Below are 21086 nucleotides of genomic sequence, written 5' to 3'. Positions count from 1 at the left end.
GCATTTCCTCTTTATTGCATTTATTGCATCTGTTGCCCCAATGTAGTCTCCCTTACATCAGAGAGTCATAGTCGTAGAGATGTACAACATGGAAACAGACCCTTCAGTCCAACTCGTCCATGCCGACCAAGTATCCTTAATTAATATAGTCCCATTTGCAGCAGTTGGCCCATATACCTACTGTGCTTTTCTAGTGCCATACTTTTTGACTCTGACTTTCTGGCACCTGCAGTCTTCACACTTTCCCATATCCTTGTAAACCCTTCCTATTCATATATCCATCCAGATACCTTTAAATATTGTAATTAAACCAGCCACCACCACTTCCTCTGGCAGGTCATTCCATAAATCGAGTACAAACTTGGGAACCAGTTCAGGAAACATTTATGCTCTGCACACTCCAATCAACCCTACCTTCTGGTTGCCAGCCATTTCAACTCCCCTTCCCATTCCCCCAACAACATATCCATCCTGGGCCTCCTCCACCATCAACACAAGGTTACATGCAAAGTGGAGGAAGAACACATCTTCCACCTTGGGAGCTTACAACCTTATGCCTTAATATAGAATTCACCAGCTTCCAAATCTCCCAATCCACCCACCTCATCCGAGGCCCAGCCCTCCCTCTCCACCCTGCCCCCTCAACCTGACCCTACCCGTCCACCTTCTTTCCACTGCTCCACCCTTCCTACTGACCAATCACTACCTGGCATCCATCTATTGTCATCCCACCCATCTTTCCCCCAGCCCCACCCATCTCACTCCATTTATTTCTCAGCCCCCTTCCCCTTCCTCAGACCTGATGAAAGGTTCCAACCTGAAACGTCCACTCCCCTTCTCCTCTGATTCAGCTTGACCTGCTATGTTTTTTCCAGCTCCACTCTTTGTATTGATAACTAATCCTTCTTAGTGTATTCCACTCACAGTTCAGACAAGAATGATTGGTGGAACCTTTCCATGGAGAAAACAAACCCAGATCAAATGATCAGTTCACAATGATTTTAGGCTCTCCTGCTATTTGGAGGTACATGACAACAGCCATGAGATGAACAAAGGTTTGAATTACCTATTCCCCTCCTCAATGGGAAATCATCATCAGAATAAGGACATATCATATTAAGTGGTCAATCTTTTATTTGCAGTATGCAGTGGTAGGTGAAGGCTTTACCCTTGCCACATGATAGCAACCAGACGATGTTGAATTCCTATTGCTGAGCCATGTCTTTTATTTAATGGCTGAATTTATGCCTCTTACTGTATAGCATACCTCTGCAAGCTTATTCTAAAGTGTTGGCTTTTATTTCACAATACTTATGTCTTGGGTTTTGGGTTTTTACACTTGGCATAAATTTCCCAATTTTAGAGGATTCCGATACCACGGATGTCAGCTATATTTCTGACATTAGCAAATTTGGCCATGCTACATTCTGGGTAGATAAATTCCGTTCAATTCTTCCAATATCAGTTCATATTTTTGTGAACGACTTTATAAAATGCTTTCCGAAGTCCACCTAAAGCACATGCAAAGGCATGCCTCAGTCCACTGGAGTCATAGAGACGTACAACACAGAAACAAACCCTTTGCTCCAACTCGTCCATGCAGACCAGATATCCAAACCTAATCTAGTCCCATTTACTAGTACTTGGCTCATATTCCTCTAAATCTCTCCTGTTCATACATGCATCCAGATGCCTTTTAAATGTTGTAATCGTACCAGCTTCCCCCACTTCCTCTGGCAGCTCCTGCCATACACACACCATGTTCTGCATGAAAACGTTGTCCCTTAGGTCCCTTTTTAATTTTTCCCCTATCATCCTAAACCTATGCCTTCTAGTTCTGGACTCCCCCACCCAAGGGAAAAGACCTTGTCTATTTACCCTATCCATGCTCTTCATGATTTTATAAACCTTTATAAGGTCACCCCTCAGCTTCCAATGTTCCAGGGAAAACAGCCCTAGCCTATTCAACTTCCCCCATAGCTAAAATCCTCCAACCCTGGCAACATCCTTGTAAATCTTTTCTGAACACTTTCAAGTTTCACAACATCCTTCTGATAGGAGGGAGACAAGAATTGAATGCAATATTCCAAAAGTCGCCTAACTAATGTCCTGTACAGCCGCAACATGACCTACCAACTCTTATACTCAATGCTCTGACCAATAAAGGAAAACATACCAAACTCCTTTACTATCCTATCTACCTGCGACTCCATTTTCAAGGAGCAATGAACCTGCACTCCACAGTCTCTTTGTTCAGCAACACTCCCCAGGACCTTACCATTAAGTGTATAAGTCCTGCTAAGATTTGCTTTTCCAAAATGCAGCACCTCACATTTATCTAAATTAAACTCCATCTGCCATTCCTCAACCCATTGGCCCATCCGATCAAGATCTCATTGTACACTGAGGTAACCTTCTTCATTGTCCACTACACCTCCAATCTTGGTGTCACCTGCAAACTTACTAACCATACCTCCTATGTTCACATTCAAATCATTTATATAAATGACGAAAACAGTGGATCCAGCACCGATCCTTGTGGCACACCACTGTTCAGAGGTGTCCAGTCTGAAAAACAACCCTCCACCGCCACCCTCTGTCTTCTACCTTTGAGCCAATTCTGTATCCAAATGACTAGTTCTCTCTGTATTCCACGAGATCTAACTTTGCTAACCAGTCTACCATGAGGAACCTTGTCGAACGCCTTAATTAAGTTTTGGGGTGGCAAAGTGGCTCAGTGGTTAGCACTGCTGCCTAACAGCGCCAGGGACCCAGGTTCGATTCCAACCTCAGGTAACTGTCTGTGTGGAGTTTGCACATTCTCCCCATGTCTGCATGGGTTTCCTCTGGCTGCTCTGCCACAGTCCAAAGATGAGCAGGTTAGGTGAATTGGCCATGCTAAATTGCCCATAGTGTGAGGTGCATTAGTCAGAGGGAAATGGATCTGGGTGGGTTACTCTTAAAAGGGTCAGTGTGGACTTGTTGGGTGGAAGGGCCTGTTTCCACACTGTAGGGAATTGAATCACCATATAAATCACATCCACCCCTCTGCCCTCATCGATCCTCTTCGTTACTTATTTTAAAAACTCAATCAAGTTCGTGAGACATGATTTTCCATGCACAATGTTATGCTGACTATCCCTAATCAGTCCTTGCCTTTCCAAATAAATACAAATCCTGTCCCTCAGGATTCCCTCCAACCACATGCCCACCACCGATGTCAGGCTCACCAGTCTATAGTTCCCTGGCTTGGCCTTACCACCTTTCTTAAGTAGTGGCACCACGTTTGCCAATCTCCAGTCTACCGGCACCTCACCTGTAACTATCCATGATAAAAATGTCTCAGCTAGGGGCCCAACAATCACTTCCCTAGCCTCCCACAGAGATCCAGGTTACACCTGATCAGGTCCTGGGGATTTATCCACTTTTATGTGTTTCAAGACATCCAGCACCACCACTGAAGTAATATGGACATTTTTCAAGATGTCACAATCTATTTCCCCACATTCTATGTCTTCCATGTCCTTCTCCACAGTAAACACTGATGCAAAATACTCATCTAGTATCTCCCCAATCAGATGTAACCCACTCATTATAAATCCACACTGACTATCTCTGATCATCTGAAAATTTTCATGGTGTTCAGTCATCTTATTCTTCATTATAAAATCCAGTAATTTCCCCAACCTACGTTCAGCTAAATGATTGCTAATCTCTGGTTTTCCTCATCTTATTTAAGTAGTGGGTTAACCGTTACAATTTCCCAATCCATAGGAAAGTTTTCCAAATTAGAAGAACTTTGAAAGGCTATTGTTAGAGAATTTTCAATAATTTTAATTGCTTCTTTTAAATCCCTAGAATGAAAATCATCCAGTCCTCTGGATTTGTTAGTCTTTAGTTTAATGGTTTTCTTCATTATTATTATTACATATGCTAATTTTGGTGATATTTGTTTCCTTGGAAGATCCAGCAAGTCAATGTTTCCTTTCCTGTAAATACTGAGGCAAATTACTTACTCAAAATGTCAACCTACTCCTTATTGTCATTGACAATTTTGCAATTACCATTTGTTCCAGGTTCTGCATTACTCCGAACTACCTCATTTTTTTCTGAATATAATTCTGTTGATTTTGCTAACCTTTGCAAGCTTCTTTTCTGTTTTGCCACCCTTTACTGAAGGGGTAAATGTAGGGGAATGGGTCTGGGTGGGTTGCTCTTCGGAGGGTCGGTGTGGACTTGTTGGGCTGAAGGGCCTGTTTCCACACTGTAAGTAATCTAATCTAAATTGGAGAAAGGCCAATTTTCCCTGTGTCTGTGTGGGTTTCCTACAGGTGCTCTGGTTTCCTCCCACAGTCCAAAAATGTGCAGGTTAGGTGAATTGGCCATGCTAAATTGCCCGTAGTGTTAGGTGAAGGGGTAAATGTAGGAGAATGGGGTTTGGGTGGGTTGGTCTTCGGAGGGTCGGTGTGGACTTGTTGGGCCGAAGGGCCTGTTTCCACACTGTAACTAATCTATTAATAAATCTATCTTATTATTTACTGAACCTAACATAGTATGCCCCTCGTTGATTCAAGAATACAGGGAATCCCTGATTTACAAACATCTGACTGACAACTTACAAACACGATCCCATACAGATGTGTATTCATATTAATTTTAAAGATCCAACATACGATATTGAATGTCCTTTAGGGAAGAAAACTGCCATCCTTACCTATATGTGACTCCAGACCCACAGCAATGTGGTTGACTGTCAACTGCCTTCTGGACAATAAATGTTAGCTTAGACAGTGACACCCTCATCCTGTGAATAAAAAAAAGGAACATTTTCTTGAAAGTTTGAGCGACTATTTTATATTTGAGAGTGTGGTGCTGGAAAAGCACAGCAGGTCAGGCAGCATCTGAGGTGCAGGAGAATCGACATTTCAGGCAAGAGCCCCCGATGAATGGCTCTTGCCTGAAATGTCAATTCTCCTGCTCCTCAATGCTGCCTGACCTGCTCTGCTTTTTCAGCACCACATTCTCGCCATTGATTTCCAGCATCTGCAGTCCTCACTTTCTCTTAGACTATTTTATATTGTCCTGCATTGTGTTCTGACTAATGCACAAACTGGTTACGAATTGACTCAGGAATGGAACCTGTTTACAACCTGGGGACTGTCCGTGTCAGAAAACTATCCCAGGAAAATTGGAAAAAAAAACCTTTCTGACACAAATTGAACTCATCCCATTTGCCTGAAAGTTAAATTCTCCCAATAAAAACAAATATTCTTTCTTTGCTACAAGTTTTTCCTAATGTCTGCATTTATACTGCTGACCACTTTACTAATACTACCAAGAAACCTGTTTATAAGCCTGTATACAGTCTTATGTCCTTATCCACCCATTAAATTTTCATTGTTCATTTACATCTGATTATATCCTCTCATCATGATGTAATTTCACGTTCATCTAGTTTAATGACTCACATACACTGATCCATTGAGCTATAAAATAATGCTTTAGATATTGACGTAATTATCCATATCTCTCCTGATTTATTGACCTTCATAATGAAATTCTATACTGACTTACTTACCTTTATAATGAAAGTCTGTAGTAGTTTTGTTTTGTTCATATTCATCTAGTTAGCCATTATAAAGTAATTGAACAGGCTTGATAGGCTGAAGGCCTTACTCTTCTTCGTGTGCTCCACAGAATGATGTACATAATTGCATTAATCAACTTAATGATTTTATCCAACTGTATATGTGATTATATATACCATTCACCTAAATATTGTGTGTATTAACTATTCACCTATATCATAATCAATTATACCAGTTTATTTCAGTTTTCTTGATCTTATTTTTCTGATAGTATTTCTTTTTCTGAATTACTGAAGATGTGACATTCCCACTTTGGGAATGGAACCCTTTATATTTTGGGTTTTCTATATGATGCAGCAAACATTGAGTGATCTGGCATGGCATAGCCAGTTACAGAGTAAAGGACTGTACATAATGCCCATAATTACTGTACATAATTATGGGCGGTATTTTGTGTTCCACATGGCATAAAAGGGATGCAATTGGGGGAGCATAATTGGACATGAGGCCAAATTTCAGAATTCAATGGTGGGATGAACCTTTGCCATTAATTTCTTCAACCTTTAAAAGTAAGTCAAGCTTTCCAACAGTAATTCTGGAAGCCACTTACATGCATTTGAACGTCATGAACAAACATTAATAGGTTACCTTGGCAAAATTCAGTTTCCCACCTGCATTAAAGCCATCTTACAAAAATACATGCACTCAGAAAGTCATCTATACATAAGAAGCACGTATGTGGCAAATTATACTTCTTTCTGGTCTTTGGAATGAATAGTTGCTTCATTGTCCTCTTTGGGGAATGTTTGTCTATGCCATGACATGACTGAAATTTGGTGGAACTGGTCTAACTTGCTTGAGCCAAGGTTGGAAGTCTGTCTCGCTAAGAGTGGCAAGATGACTGGGGAAAGGCCAAAATGTTTCGCTGCAGCATCTATTCTGAGAGCCCAAGTGGTGCTCCTAGCTGGGAACAGATGGGTATCCAAGTGCTTTTTCAATATGTTGCCAGGATCTTTGACCCCTGAAGCTTCTGATGCTGCAAGAACTCCTGCCAACTTTCATCACAAGATTCACAAATCTCCTCACACATGCATAATTGATGAGAACTCTGTGATGGTGCAAAAGATGTCAATCCAACCTGAGTTGTAACTAGTATGCCTTGTGGTCTGTGTAAAATAGGCTGCAAACTCAATGCCAATAACTAGTGGATTAGGATAACATAAACCCATTCACATTGTGACTTTATCACATAGGATTCTGACAGCCAGCAATTTCAGCCAATACTTTCTGTTATTATGGTTCAAACCCAGATCTCAACTAATGCAACCTTAACCTGATACAAAATGTTGCTTTTTTTTTCCTCATTTAGAGCTTGTTAGGGAGGCAATGACATTGTTTCAGTTGAAAAACGGCAGGGAAATGTCATTGAATGTTTGTGAATTTGGTCGACTGCTGGGACTACCACGGAAAGTTGTCCAGGACTGTCTCTTTGAGCTTGAAAGTGCTGAAGATTTTCATCAGCTCGCTGCAGTGATCCACACCTTCATGGAAAAAACTAATGATGCGGAGAGACTCAGGAAAAGGATGGCTACTGCTGATAGATATCGTAAGATCAGATATGCATAACTCCGTAGATTTTGAAAAGTCTGTGTTTTACAACATTTGTATGTGGTTCAAATTTTCCCTCCTTGTTGAATGCTATGCCTTGGAGTGTAAGCATCAGTGAAAAGAAAAGACAAAATTGCATTTATATTGTGTCTTTTTCACTACAGCTACCTGTCCCAAAAAACTTCACAGCATCAAAGTGCTTTTGAAAAGTAGTCACTATTATAATGTTATAATGTTGGGGTGGCACGGTGGCTCAGTGGTTAGCACTGCAGCCTCACAGCACTAGAGTCCCAGGTTCAATTCCAGCCTAGGGTGACTGTCTGTGTGTGGAGTTTGCATATTCTCCGTGGGGATGCTCTGGTTTCCTCCCACAGTCCAAAGATATGCAGGTCAGGTGAATTGGCCATGCTAAATTGTCCATAGTGTTAGGTGCATTAGTCAGAGGGAGATGGGTCTGGGTGGGTTACTCTTTGGAGGGTCGGTATGGACTGGTTGGGCCGAAGGGCCTGTTTCCACACTGTAGGGAATCTAATGTAAAATGTAATCTAAAACACTAATTTGAGCATGGCAAACAGAAACTGGATAAACAACCAGATAATCTGTCTCCGTAATATTGATTAAAAGATAAATTTTAGCTAAGAGTTATTTTCCCTTTGATTTCAAATACACATAAAATTCAGAGAGACCAGTTTAGTATCTCTTCTAAGAAACAGCACTTCTGACAATGCAACACACCTTCAGGGTTGCATGTAAGAACAATGTAAATATTAGGCTCAAATCTCTGGAGTGAGGTTTCAGTCCTTCTAAACTCTGAAAAGCTAATACTTGGTTTTTTTATAGTCACTTAAGTGATTGAGGAAAATGCAATTAAATAATTTTTTGATCTGCCAAATACACTACACAGTGTTGAAAAAGCAGTGTTAAATATCTCATTGGAGAATTCTAATGTCTTGATGTATGATTGAAGGTATGTTACTTGCTTAAGTTCACAGAAACTTAAAGTACTGAGAAGCATTTGGGCCTGTCATCTCTGTACTAAATCTTTGTAAGAGCAGCAGTGCTTAGTTCCACAAATCATTTATTTTTGTCCATAGTGCTGTCAGTTCCTCATTCTAAGATGCCTGTGCAGCTCCCCTTTAAAATAAATAATGTATGGATTTAGCTGGCACAATTTTTTGCTCGTGATCTTAAATTATTAACTTCTGGTTATTCACTTATCAAAGGGAATAGTTGTTGTCTATCTACTCTAACAGAACCCCTCATCCTCTGGAAACCCTGTATTAGGTAACATCTTCGTCTTCTCTGTTCCTAACACTTCCAACCTCTCCTCCTAAGTGAAATTCCTGATCTCTAGTAACATCACAGCAAACCTCTGCACTCTTTCCATAGCCTTCACATCTTTTCTGAAGTGTATATTTCCACAGCTGATGTCTAACCACGAATTTTGAACAAGTGCTTTGTACCTTAAGGGTAGCATGGTGGCTCAGTGGTTAGTACTGTTGCCTCACAGTGCCAGGGACCTGGGTTTGATTCCTGCCTCAGGCGACTGTCTGTGTGGAGTTTGCAAGTTCTCCCTGTGTCTGCATGGGTGTCCTCTGGGTATCCAGTTTCTTCCCAAAGTCCAACGATGTGCAGCCCATGCTAAATTGCCCATAGTGTTAGGTGCATTATTTAGGGGTAAATATAAGGTAGGAGAATGGGTCCAGGTGGGTTACTCTTTGGAGGGTCAGTTTGGACTTGTTGGGCCAAATGGCCTATTTCCACACTGTAGGTAATCTAATCTAATCTATCTTTTCATCAGAAGACACCAAAAGCATCCCGAGATAGTAGAAAGCTAGGGAGCAAAAGAGAGATAGCAACTTAAAACAGTCATTATCCCCAATAAAAAAAGTACAAGGAAATCTAATGGTATAAAAGCTAACAAGTCTTCATGACCTGCATCCCTGGGTTTTAAAGGAAGAGCTGCATTGGTTATGCATATTTTAATCAACCTGCTTCGTCATGTTATGATACACGTCCAGAGTAGGTGGGACTTGAACCTGGGATCAAAGGTGGGAACACTACCGCTGTGCCACAGGAGTACCCTGTGAAGCCACCATTCTATAATATCCCAGAGAATAAGTAAACCACAAACGTAACACCACTAATTCAATAAAGAAAGGGGCCAGAAAGCAGGAAATGACAAGCCAGTTAGCTTAACATTTGTCATTGGACAAATGCTACACTTTGTTAAGGAAGCAATAACAACATATTGAGAAAATCATGATGAGATCAGGAAGTCAGCATGAACTAATCGAAAGGAAATTGTGTGTGACAAGTTTATTAGAGTAATTGAGGCCGTAATATGGAAGTTTAATAATGAGGAACCAGTAGATTTAGAGCATTTAGATCTCCAAAGGGCATTCAATAAGGTGCCATAAAGCAAGTTGCTATGAAAAGCAAGAGTTAATGTGTATGGGAGTAACATAATAGCACAATCAGACGATTTGCTAACTAACATGAAACAGAGAGTGTGGATAAATGGGTCATTTTCAATTTGACAATCTATAAGTAGTGGAATGCGGCATGGCTTAATGCTGGGCACTCAACTATTGTCAATTTGCATTAATGACTTGAATGAAGGGAGAAATAGTACTGTGGCCAAATGTACATGGATCTTGACCATGACCATTGGATCCTCCCCCCTCTCATAGCGTATTTCTCACTAGTCCAGTGCAGATGTCTCAAACCCTGGCACTGTACAGGTAAAACTGCATTCTGACCTGATACTCTCAGCTGCAGATATATGTGTCTATCCCCCCCCTCCCCCCCCGATCATCCTCTGTTACCGCTACGTTCCTATTTAATCTCTGTGCTTGAATGGTCTCCTGTACCTGCTGCCAGTCATAGAGTCATACAGCACAAAAACATACTCTTCAGTCCAACTCATCTATGCCAAGAGAATTTGAGGTATCCCAAACTAAATGACTTCCACTTGCCTGTGTTTAGCCCATATCTGTCTCAACCTTTCCATGTAGTACCTGTCCAAATATCTTTTTAATGTTGTGACTGTACCTGCATCTACCACTTCCTCTGGTAGCTCATTCCATACATTTTCTGCATGAAAAACTTGCCAGTTAGGTCTATTCTAAACCTTTCTCCTCTCACCTTAAATCTATGCGCTCCAGTTTTGAACTTCCCTCATGATTTTATAAACCTGTATAAAGGTCACCCTCTACCTCCTATGCTCCAAGGAAAAAGGTCCCAGCCTATCTAGCCCCTCTATATCTCAAAACCTCCAGTCCTGGTAGCATCACTGCACTTTTCTGCACCTTTTACAATTTATTAATATTCTTCCTATTTCAGGGCAACCAGAACTGTATGCAATATTCCGTAGGTGGCCTCACCAATGACGTGTACAGCCACAACATGACATTCCAACTCCTATATTCAGTGCTCTGACCAATAAATGCGAGCGTGCCAAACACTTTCTTCACCAGCCTATCTACCTGCAATTTACTTTGCATCCACTTTCATTTGTAAAGGTTGGAAGCAGGCTATTTGACCCGTCAGGCCTTTCATTATGATTGCAGTGACCCTCTATCTCAATGCCATTTTCTCATTTACTCTCCATACCCTTTGATGCATTTAAAATCCAAAAAAAGTTATCTTTTTCTTGAATATATTCAGGGACTTGGCTTCCTTCTGTGGTAGACAATTCTACAGGTTCGCTACCCTGAGTGAAGAAATGTTTCTTTATCTCGTCTCAAAAGGGTCTACCCCATATTCTGAGATGGTGTCCTTTTTTTAAAAGGTTTTGCAAACAGAGAAAAACATCCTCTCTGCATCATTTCAATGAGATTCCGTCATCCTTCTAAACTCCAGTGAATATAGGCCCAGTCAAACCAATCTCTCCTTATTGGACAAGTCCGACATCCCCTGTACCAGCCTAGTGAACCTCTACTATACTCCCTCAATGTGGACTAGATCTTTTCTTAGGTAGGGAGACCAAAACTACATGCAATATTCCAAGTATTGTCTCACCAAGGCTTTGTATAATTGCAGCAAGATGTCCCTACTTCTGAACTCAAATTCTCTTGCAATGAAGGCCATATACTATTTGCCCTGCTAATTGCTTGTAGCACCTGCCTGTTTTCATTTATTGACTGGTGTAGAAGGACACCTAGGTCCCTTTGTACATCCATACTTTCCAATATATCACCATTTAAATAATATTCTGCCTTTTTGTTTGAAGTATTGGACATGCCCAGCAGGTACAAACATTGCAAGAGTTTTATTTCATGAAAGCAATTGTACATTTCGATGTGTCATAATTGCTGTCAACTTTCCTTCCGGGTGTGATGAACCCCCCGACTATTCTTTGTTCTCCACCTCAGGCTTATTGCTGTCACGACGAGCAAAATTGTTATTGAAGCTTCTTCAAAGTGGCCTAGCTAATAACCATCACAGTGAAAAATTCCCACAGCAGTTCAGCAACATCTGTCTTTTTATTCTGAGGGACTGCCTGGCTGAAGTTGAAGAAGATGCTTCAGAGGTATCAACCCTGAATATTATGGGATGTCTTCAGAGACTGGAAAGGAATGGATTTGTGGATGTTACAATACTCAAGGAATTTGGTGAGCTATGGATGGAAGGAACAGCGGAAAACCTCTGCAGGATCATCCCATTTATTGCTCAGCTTATCAGAGACGTTTTCCCACACTTGGACACAATGGAGTTTGATGCAGTTCCTGTACGGAGAGGTATCTATCGTTGCCACCAGCGAGCAGTCAGGCGTGTTACCAGCTTCAAAGGTAATAAGTATGTTCCTTCCAAAAGCTCTTTTCAGGAAGCATGCAATGTTCGATACATCTCTTATCAAACCACAGATTATATTCCATTCTTACTAATAGTCCAGTGTTATTGAATCCAACATATCTTAATGTAGCACATTTGCTAAAAGGTCAGCACATAAACTAATCTGACACTCCAGTGGGAGGAAACTGCACTGTTGAAATTGCATCTTTTGGATGTGGCTTTAAACTGTGGCTCTGTTTGTCTATTTCAATGGACATAAGAGACCTCATGGCACTACCTTGAGAAAGATGAGGGTCTTATTACCACTATCCTAGTCAATATTTGTCCCACAATGTGGCTAAAATAAAATGGAGCATGTTGTCATAATATCATGGCTGTTTCTGGGACTTGGCTGTGGATAAATTGACTGCGGTATTTTCCATATTAAAAGTAATTGATTGGATATATATATACACAGAACATACTCACCTTTCACCCACACTTCCCAACTCGATCCAGCTTTTATGTATGTTTAGGGGAGTGTGTTTTTGGATTTGGCTGCTGGAGAGAAAGGTTATGGGTACTACAGTTTGTAAACAGAATCACAATAGGAGAATAGGATATAAGAGATTTGGGTTCAGGCATGGAGCTCACTGAGAATCAAGCATAGGTGAGTAAGAATGCGGTGGAAATACTATTACACTAGGTACAGGTGGATCTTAAGAGGTTGATGGATTAGGAGATGTAAAGTTAATTGGAGAGCCTGGAGAAATAGTAGAGCCTGTCCATGAGCTGAATAGTGGCTGAGGATTGGTGAGGGGGGCAGCGGCAGGGTGGAGGGAGGAGGAGGAGGAGGAGGAGGAGTGATTCCCTACAGTGGGAGATTGAACTAAACTAAGGTATTCAGATGTGGAAATGCCAGAGTTGGACTGGGCTGGACAAGGTCAAAAATCACACTGAAAATAAACCTGTTGGACTATAACCTGGTGTCATTTGACTTTTGAGTTTGAAGGTATTTAGAGATGGAGGTCTACAGTCATGAAGAAATCTGGCTCAGATAAATAAAAATGCAAGACAAGCTAGTGCTTCCAATTAAAGCTGTTGGACTATAACCTGGTGTTGTGTAATTTTTAACTTTGTACACCCCAGTCCAACACCAGCATCTCCAAATCATGAAACAAAAAAAGAGTGTAGTGTGATAGTTGAAGGAATATAACAAAAATAAAGGAACAGCTGACATAGAAAATAGCAAATCAAAATAATAAATCTACTACTATTTACACTCCCTTTGCCTTTTAATATGGGGATCCTTCCACCCTCTTTTCTACAGCAGAAAACATATCACTTTCCTGCCCCTTCAATTCCAAAGAAGGATCATATTAGACTCAAAATATTAACTCTATTTCACCCTCTACAGATGCTGTCAGACCCGCTGAGTTTCTCCAGTGATTTCTGTTTATAAAACAAAATAGCAAGTAATATGGATGACTCCACACAGCACTGCCAGGGCTGGGAGGACTGAATGGTAGGCATTACATCTAATAAATAGCGAGATAGTAGTAAACAGACTGTATTCCCATGAATGGTTAACTTTACTAGGAAGACATTAAATCATGACACCAGGAAGTAGTTTAAGATGAGGTGTATGAACTATTGTCCCTGCTGAGTTCCACCTTGATAGCCTTTGAAACAGCTGACTAAACTATTCTCCTCCACTCATCCTCTCTTGTGAGGCTGGCTGGGACGACTCTCACCTGGTTGTGTTTCAAGCTATCTGGTGATGCCTGTAATGGCTTTTTCCCTGATTCTCATCAGTTACATCTTCTGTCCTCAAGAACCTAACATTGTCTCTCTCTTAGGAAGATGGAAAGTAGGAGCAGGTGTTGGCCATTTGACCCCTTCAGCCTGTTTTCAATCACATCACAACTATCCTTCTGCTTCAGCATCATTTTCCATATGATCCCCCATGTCTCTTGATATCTTTAATGCCTATATGACTTGAATATACTCAATAATTAACTATCCACAGCCCACTGAGGTAAAAAATTCTGAAGATTCACTATTCTGAGAGTGAAAAAATTTCTCCTTCTCCCAATCCTAAATGGTCTGCCCCTTATTCTGACAGTATCTTACCCCACTTCCCTGAAACTCCAACGGAAGATTCCTTTCTGCATCAGTCTGTAAAACTTTTCTGTGGTTCAATGGGATCACCTGTCATTCTTCTAAACTCTTGAGAACAAAGGTTAAATCTTTTCCCTTTCTCTTTTAAGAACAGATTTCCTCCGGGTGCTTCTGTTTCTTCCCTCAGTTCAAAGATGTGCAGGTTAGGTGGATCGGCCATGCTAAATTGCCCCGTAGTGTCCAATAATGTGCAGGATAGATGGGCTAACCACGGGAAATGCAGGGATAGGATAGGAGAAGTGGGTCTAGGTGGGATATTCTTCGGAGGATCGTTGTAGACTTAATAGGTTGAATGGCCTGCTTCCACACTGTTGAGCTTCTATGAAAATTCTGCCATCCTGGAATAGTCTGGTGATCCCTTTCTCTACATGCTGTTGCTCACTGACATCATCCAAAAGCATAGGAGTAACAGTTCTAAGTTAGGGAAAGGCAAATTTTACAAAGCTAAGAGATAATTTGGCAAAAATGGACTGGTTATAGCTACTTAAAAGGAAAGTCAGTGAAAGGCATTCGAAAGTGATTTTCTATCGATATAGTGTAGACACATTCTCACAAAGGAAAAGGGTGGTACTTCCAGATCTCGTGTCTTCTGGCTATCCAGAAGCATACAGGGTAAGATAACGCAGAAAAATCGAGATTATGACAATGTAATATTTTCAGAATCTCAGAGGAGTACAGAAAGTAAAGGGTGAGTTAAGAAAGGAGATTAGGAAAACAAAGAGAGGATATGAAAAAATATAGGCTGGTAAAATTAAGGGAAAATCCAGTGTTTTATCAGCATAGCAAGATGGAGAGGATGACTTGGTTGAACCTATCAGATGGCACGGTGACTCAGTGGTTAGCATTGCAACCACACAGAGCCAGAGTCACATGTTCGATTCTAGCCTCAGCTGACTGCTTGTGCGGACTTTGTACATTCTCCCTTTGTCTGTGTGAGTTTCACCTGGGTGGTCCACTTTCCTTCCACAGGTTAGGTGTAGGTTAGGTGGATTGACCATCCTAAATTGCGCTGTAGTATCTAGCAGTGAGTGTCCAGGCAAGTTGGAGTAGCCATGAGAAATGTGAGGTTATGGGGTTAAGATGGGGGAACTGGGTCAGTGCAGACTCAATGGGCCAAGTGGCCTCTTTCTGCACAGCAGGGATTCTATCAGAGTTGTACACAGTAACTTATGCATGGAAGTAAAAAATGTGGACTAGGATCTTAAATGATATTTTGTCTGTCTTCACAAAGGAGGTAATTGATGCAGATATTCCTAGTAAAAAGAAGTTTGAAATAGTAGATAAAATATGCATAATGAGAAGGCAGATATTAGAGGAACTGACCTCCTTGAAGGTAGATAAATCACCAAGACTGGTTGAATTGTAACCAGGCTGTTAAAAGGAAGTCAGAGAGGAACTACTGGATGCTCTGAGAATCATTTTCCTCTTCACTGGACATAGACAAAATACCAGAGGTTTAGACATCTACTAACATTGTACCATTATCCAAAAATACTGCAAGGGATGCACCAAATAATTAAACCATTCGGCCCATCGAGTCCGCTCCAATCCATCCAGACCCACCCCTTTACCCTATCCCTGCATTTCCCATGGCTAATCCATCTGACCTGCACATACCTGGACACTATATGCAATTTAGCATGGCCAATCCATGAAACCTTCACATCTTTGAACTGTGGGAGGAAACTGGAGCACTCAGAGGAAATCCACAGAGACACAGGAAGAATGTATAAATTTCATACAGACAATCGCCTGAGGCTGGAATCGAACCCGGGTCCTGGTGTTATGAGGCAGCAGTGCTAATCACTGAGCCACCGTGCTGCCCCTGGATCCCATATGGCAATCTAGTCTGAAAAAGTAGAGGTCTTGAGATACAGGAGAATTGTGACAAGGTGGATCCAAAATTGGCTTAGTGACAGGAAAACAATGGGTAATGGCTGACTTATGCTTTTACGAATGGAAAGCAATTTTGAGTTGTACCACAATGCTCAGTGTTCAGTTCCTTATTGTTTGTGGTATAAATGATTTAGACATAACGGTGGGAGGCATGATTGGGAAATTTGCAAATGACATAAAAATCACCCAAGTAGCTGATAGTCAACTGCAGTATGTCATTAACTGTTTGGTTGAGTGTGATGAAAATTGGTAAATGCAATCCAATCCAGAGAAAAGCAAACTTGTGTATTTGGGGAAGGCAAACAAAACAAAGGCACGTGCAATAAACAGGAGGATACGGAGAGGGGTGGAGGAAGTGAGAAATCTTGAAGTGTACATCCACAGGGGCAGGTCAGGTAGATAAGGTGGTAAAGAAGACATATGAGAGGTTTTCCTTCATTGGATGAAGTATCGAATACAAGAGCATGGATATATGCTGAAACCAATTAAGCCACTGCTGGACTCTTGTTTACAATTCTGACCACCATATTACAGAAAGCACATAAACGTTGTACAGGGAGTACAGGAGATTTACAAGAAAACTCCCAGTACTTGAAAATTGCAGCTATGAGAAAGATTGGACAGGCTGGAGTTTTTTATTCCTTTGAACACAAGAGATTAAATGGTGTCTTAATCAAAAACAAAATATCATCATCACTGGTGGTCTCTCGTTGAGGAGGGTAACTCCTCCACTCTCAGGATGAGGCCATAGGTGGCTGTACAGACCAATGCATCTATCGCAGGCTCTGTTACACTTGGGCAGAAGGTAGTCACTGGTGTGGTAGCGTGCTCCTTTCACTGTTTTCATCTGGATTCCACTTCTTCCGGATGGCAAGTCTTGAGGTGCTCAAAGCCTTTCTAGATGCTCCTCTTCTACTTTGGACGGTCTTGGGTCAATGATTCCCAGACATTTGTGGGAATGCCTCACTTTACCAGTGAGGCCTTGAGGGTATCACTGAAGTGCTTCCTCTGCTCACCTGGGGCTCATCTGCCATCTCGAAGCTGGAGAGTCTCTTGTCAGTCATGCAGATGACGTCCCCAGTGCATTGTAGCCAATCAAGGGTGGTCAGTGCCTCGATGCTGGGGATATCAGCCTGGTCGAGAACACTGGTGTTGGTGCGTCTTTTTTCCAGCAGATTTGCAGGATCACATGCAGGCAGTGTTGATGGTACTGCTCCTGTGCCTTAAGGTCCCTGCTGTAGACAGTCCACGTCTCAAAGCCATACAGGACGGTGGGAGCCTCTACAGCTCTGTAAATCATGATTGAAGTACAAAATAATGAGCAGCTTAGATAAAGGAAACCAGGAATACTTGTTTCTCTTAGTGGAAAGTTCAGTTACCAGGAAGCACAGATTAAGGTGATTGACAGGTTTAGAGGGGAAGAGGTAAAATCTTTTTACCCAGAGAGTGATGGGTTTCTGGAATTCACTGTCCAGTTTGGTGGTTGAGGCAGAAAACTTCAACTCATTTAAAAGGAATCGGGAACTTGGAGAAATAAATAGTGATGTCTTGAAAAGAGTTCAATAGTACAGAAGAGGAGGTTCGGGAAGTCTTAAAATGTATTAAGGTAAATAAATCCCTGGGACCTGATCAAGTGTTTCCCTGAACTTTGTGGGACACTAGAGAAGAGATTGCTGGACGCCTTGCTGAGATATTTAAATTATCGACAGCCACGAGTGAGCAATGATGTTGTTCAACTTGAGAGAGTGCAGAAAAGATTTTCACAGATGCTGCCAGGACAGGAGGGTTTGAGCAATAGAGAAAGGCTGAATAGGCTGGGGCTATTTTCCCTGGAGCATTAGAGGCTGAGGAGTGACCTTATAGAGGTTTATAAAATCATGATGGGCATGGATAGGGTGAATAGCCACTGTCTTTCTCCTAGGGTGGGGGAGTCCAAAATCAGAGGGCATAGGTTTAAGGTGAGAGGGGAAAGATTTAGAAAGGACCAAGGGGTAACTTTTTCACGTAGAGGGTGGTGCATGTATGGAACAAGCTACCAGAGGAAGTGGTGGCGGCATTTGGACAGGTATATGAATAGGAAGGGTTTAAGAGGGATAGGGGCCATATGCTGGCAGGTGGAACTAGGTCAGATTGGGGTGTCCAGTTGGTGCAGACAAGTTAGACTGAAGAATCAGTTTCTGTTCTGTATGACTCATTGAATCTCAATCTGCTCTCGAAACATTGTGACCTGGAAAGCTACAGATTAGGTGTTGAAAAGGTGGGATTAGAATGGGTGGCCACGTTATTCAGCTAGCGCAAACACAGTGGATTGAATGGCTTTGTTCTGTGCTGTTCGTTGATGAGAGGTTTGGTGATTAGCATTGCTGCCTCACAGCGCCAGAGACCCAGGTTCAATTCCAGCCTTCAGCGACTGACTGTGTGGAGCTTGCACATGCTCCCTGTGTCTGTGTGGATTTGCTCTGGGTGCTGCGGTTTCCTCCTACAGTCCAAAGATATGCAGGTTAGGGGGAGTAGCCATGCTAAATTGTCTGTAGTGACTAGGAATGTGCAGGTTAAGTGGATTGGCCATGGCAAATGTGGGTTGACAGGGATTGGTATGGGTCTGGGTGGGATTCTCTAATGAAGGTCAGAGTAGCCTTGATGGGCTGAATGGCTTCTTTCCTTACTGTACGGACTCTATGATCCTGTGATTCTATGAACTCTTGTACTGTCTCTCAACCAGACTGCTAGCACTGACACGTGATACAGGATAACAGGCTTTTTCAATTAATGAGGAAGTCCAAAACTATTAAGTTCAGTTCCCACCAAAATTCTGTTGCCTAGCTATTGTCTGAAGTTGTCAGTAATTAACCATTGTATTTGATTTGGGTATGAGCTGAGCTTCTGACCCATATCTTCTCCAAAGTGCCTCTGCCCCTGTATCTGCGTATCTGCTGCTATCCCTTACCTGTGCCTTAAATACATATAAAATTGATTCTTCTTATACTCTCTTGGCTGCACTTCTAGTTTGCATGTTCCACAAACCCTTGCCCCTCTGTGTCTTTTCTCTAATCTTCTCCAGCTCTCTAAAGCCTAAGCTAAAGAACTCCCTCCCTGAACCTCTTCAACTCATTTTGCTTATTTCAATTTCAGTAATGACGTATCAAACTCTTTTGTGGCTCAGTGTCAAATTTCATTTAATAACATTCCAGTGAAGCTTCTTAGGATATTTCACATTAAAGGCACTTTTCAAATGCAAGTTGTTATATTTATTTTCATCTACAGGCAGTACACGAGATGAAAGACAGTCAGCAGGAATCTAGCAGCTCACCCAGAGTTCTGTTCTCATCCAGAATAAAACGCTGAACATTCATTGCACAGATTAGTGAACAAATTATTAATTATGATGGTAGTTTTGCATTTTGTTATCCAAGATTTCATTCCATATCCATTTTTTTCTAGGACTTCCAGCAAGAATCATTCAGAAAGTGATGGAACCCAAATCTGTAGTGTTGGCAAAAGAGCAAGGAATAATCTTTGGAAACTGGGAGTTGCTAGCTAGAGAATTTACACAGCTCAGTCTGAAAATTGCTCAAATTCTTCAGCAGCTCCAGGACTACCAGTCCAATGGGGTGATATCAAAGCACAGAAGACATTTGGACAAACAGGACATTGGGAAGGAAATCAGAAGGGCTTTGGCTACTGAAAACTTTGGGTGCAGTTCCTTTGACTCTTGTATGAAGGTGCGGCTTCTATCACTGGTTGAATTTGATCCTATCTTCTACAACGAGCCCCTGTTTCTGATGCTTCATTATGACACCTTCATTTCCTTCGCTGAATACTTAAAGACTAATGATGCACACTGTTTTCAGTTTGTTTTTGAAGAAGTTCACATGTATCAGTGTGATGCAAGGTTTCACGGTGTGCAGAGCATACGGGGTCCCGTGATGATTGACGAAGGTGTAGAGCAGGTATTCCAGTTTTCCACCTCTGATCGTGCTTCCTTTTTGGTGTGGCTTCATTGCAGAGGTTACAGGGATGGTCAGTATCTTCAATGCAATCGGCCACTCACGTTCAAGCTGTCAAACTTGCCTGCCAGTTTGCAACAGGAGGCCGAAAAAGCTGGTGCAGTGGTTGCTAAACAGGCTGGTGCAACATGGCTCCGGGACATTTCCGATGGAGGTTTGAAGGAAATTGCAAAGAAGATTGTTCAGAGTTTTGGTGGGACTGCAGAAACAGGAAACTGCTGCTTCCTCATCCATTCATGGGGTACAAAGTGCGAAATAAGGTTCCTTTACAAGGATGACACAATAACTGCATCAGTAGAAAGCAATGCAGACATTAACTGACCTGTGAATTGCCATAAAAACCCTCATTATCTGAAGGTTGTTGCACAGTGAAATGAAATTTCAACCAGATTGGGGTATCCTCTGATGAACAGCATTTCGGTGTAACCTTGTGCTAAATTCCTGCCAGTTACATTATTTGGAAGTAGGCATTCAGCCATTTAACCAAATCTTTGGCTACCTAGTTGCACAAATAACTAGGGCTCCAGATGGAATTCTACCAATGCTATGATGATACAGGTGGGGAATGGGGCTGTCCAGTATGCACTGAATGGGCCAAGTGGTCTCCTTCTGTAATGACTAGAACTCCCTCCCCATTTCTGCTTTACCCTTTCTCTGACCTGCACATGACTTTGAACTTGTTTCATCTCCAACTTGCCAACTGAAGAGTGCTGAATCGCAGATCCCTGATATTTGCAATGAGTTGTTTGACACCGAAGGTAATATCATGTCTAAAAGTTAGATCAGACTTTTGAAAGAATTCTATTTCTAGAAATGGTCAAATTAAACAGTCTTGTTTATTGTAACTTGTGCTTTATACATTATTGTCAACTGCTAGTATGATTGGGTGTTCAAATATTTTTTGGAAAATAAATGATAAGAATCAATATTGTTGAAAGCTTACTGCAAATACATAGTTGCAGTGATTGTAACTTTTTGTGAATGTTTTAACAATAGAATTCTGATTATTTCATTGAAAGATTGGTGCAGA

The 21086-nt window shown here is 41.6% G+C and overlaps 1 protein-coding gene and 1 long non-coding RNA gene across 5 annotated transcripts in view; one reads left to right on the top strand and one right to left on the bottom strand.

Annotated features, from left to right (window-relative positions):
• Positions 1-4825, bottom strand: part of LOC140486078 (uncharacterized) — a 40411-nt gene extending 35586 nt beyond the window's left edge. The window contains exon 1 of the long non-coding RNA XR_011962519.1: positions 4715-4825. This is a non-coding gene — a long non-coding RNA (uncharacterized lncRNA). The remainder of the gene's footprint in view (positions 1-4714) is intronic.
• The window catches only part of LOC140486075 (uncharacterized), a 71348-nt gene extending 50447 nt beyond the window's left edge, over positions 1-20901 (top strand). For all 4 annotated transcript variants that reach the window (XM_072584713.1, XM_072584714.1, XM_072584711.1 and 1 more), the window contains 3 exons: positions 6958-7194; positions 11573-11989; positions 19491-20901. In XM_072584713.1, the coding sequence (XP_072440814.1) occupies positions 6958-7194; positions 11573-11989; positions 19491-20377 (1541 nt within the window). In that variant the 3' untranslated portion in view covers positions 20378-20901. The remainder of the gene's footprint in view (positions 1-6957; positions 7195-11572; positions 11990-19490) is intronic.
• Positions 20902-21086: the final 185 nt, after the last annotated feature.

Source organism: Chiloscyllium punctatum, chromosome 15 (assembly GCF_047496795.1).
Source record: "Chiloscyllium punctatum isolate Juve2018m chromosome 15, sChiPun1.3, whole genome shotgun sequence".
NCBI lineage: Eukaryota > Metazoa > Chordata > Chondrichthyes > Orectolobiformes > Hemiscylliidae > Chiloscyllium > Chiloscyllium punctatum.
Note: the sequence above shows the minus strand (reverse complement) of the source record. Positions and strands in the feature narration are given on the sequence as shown.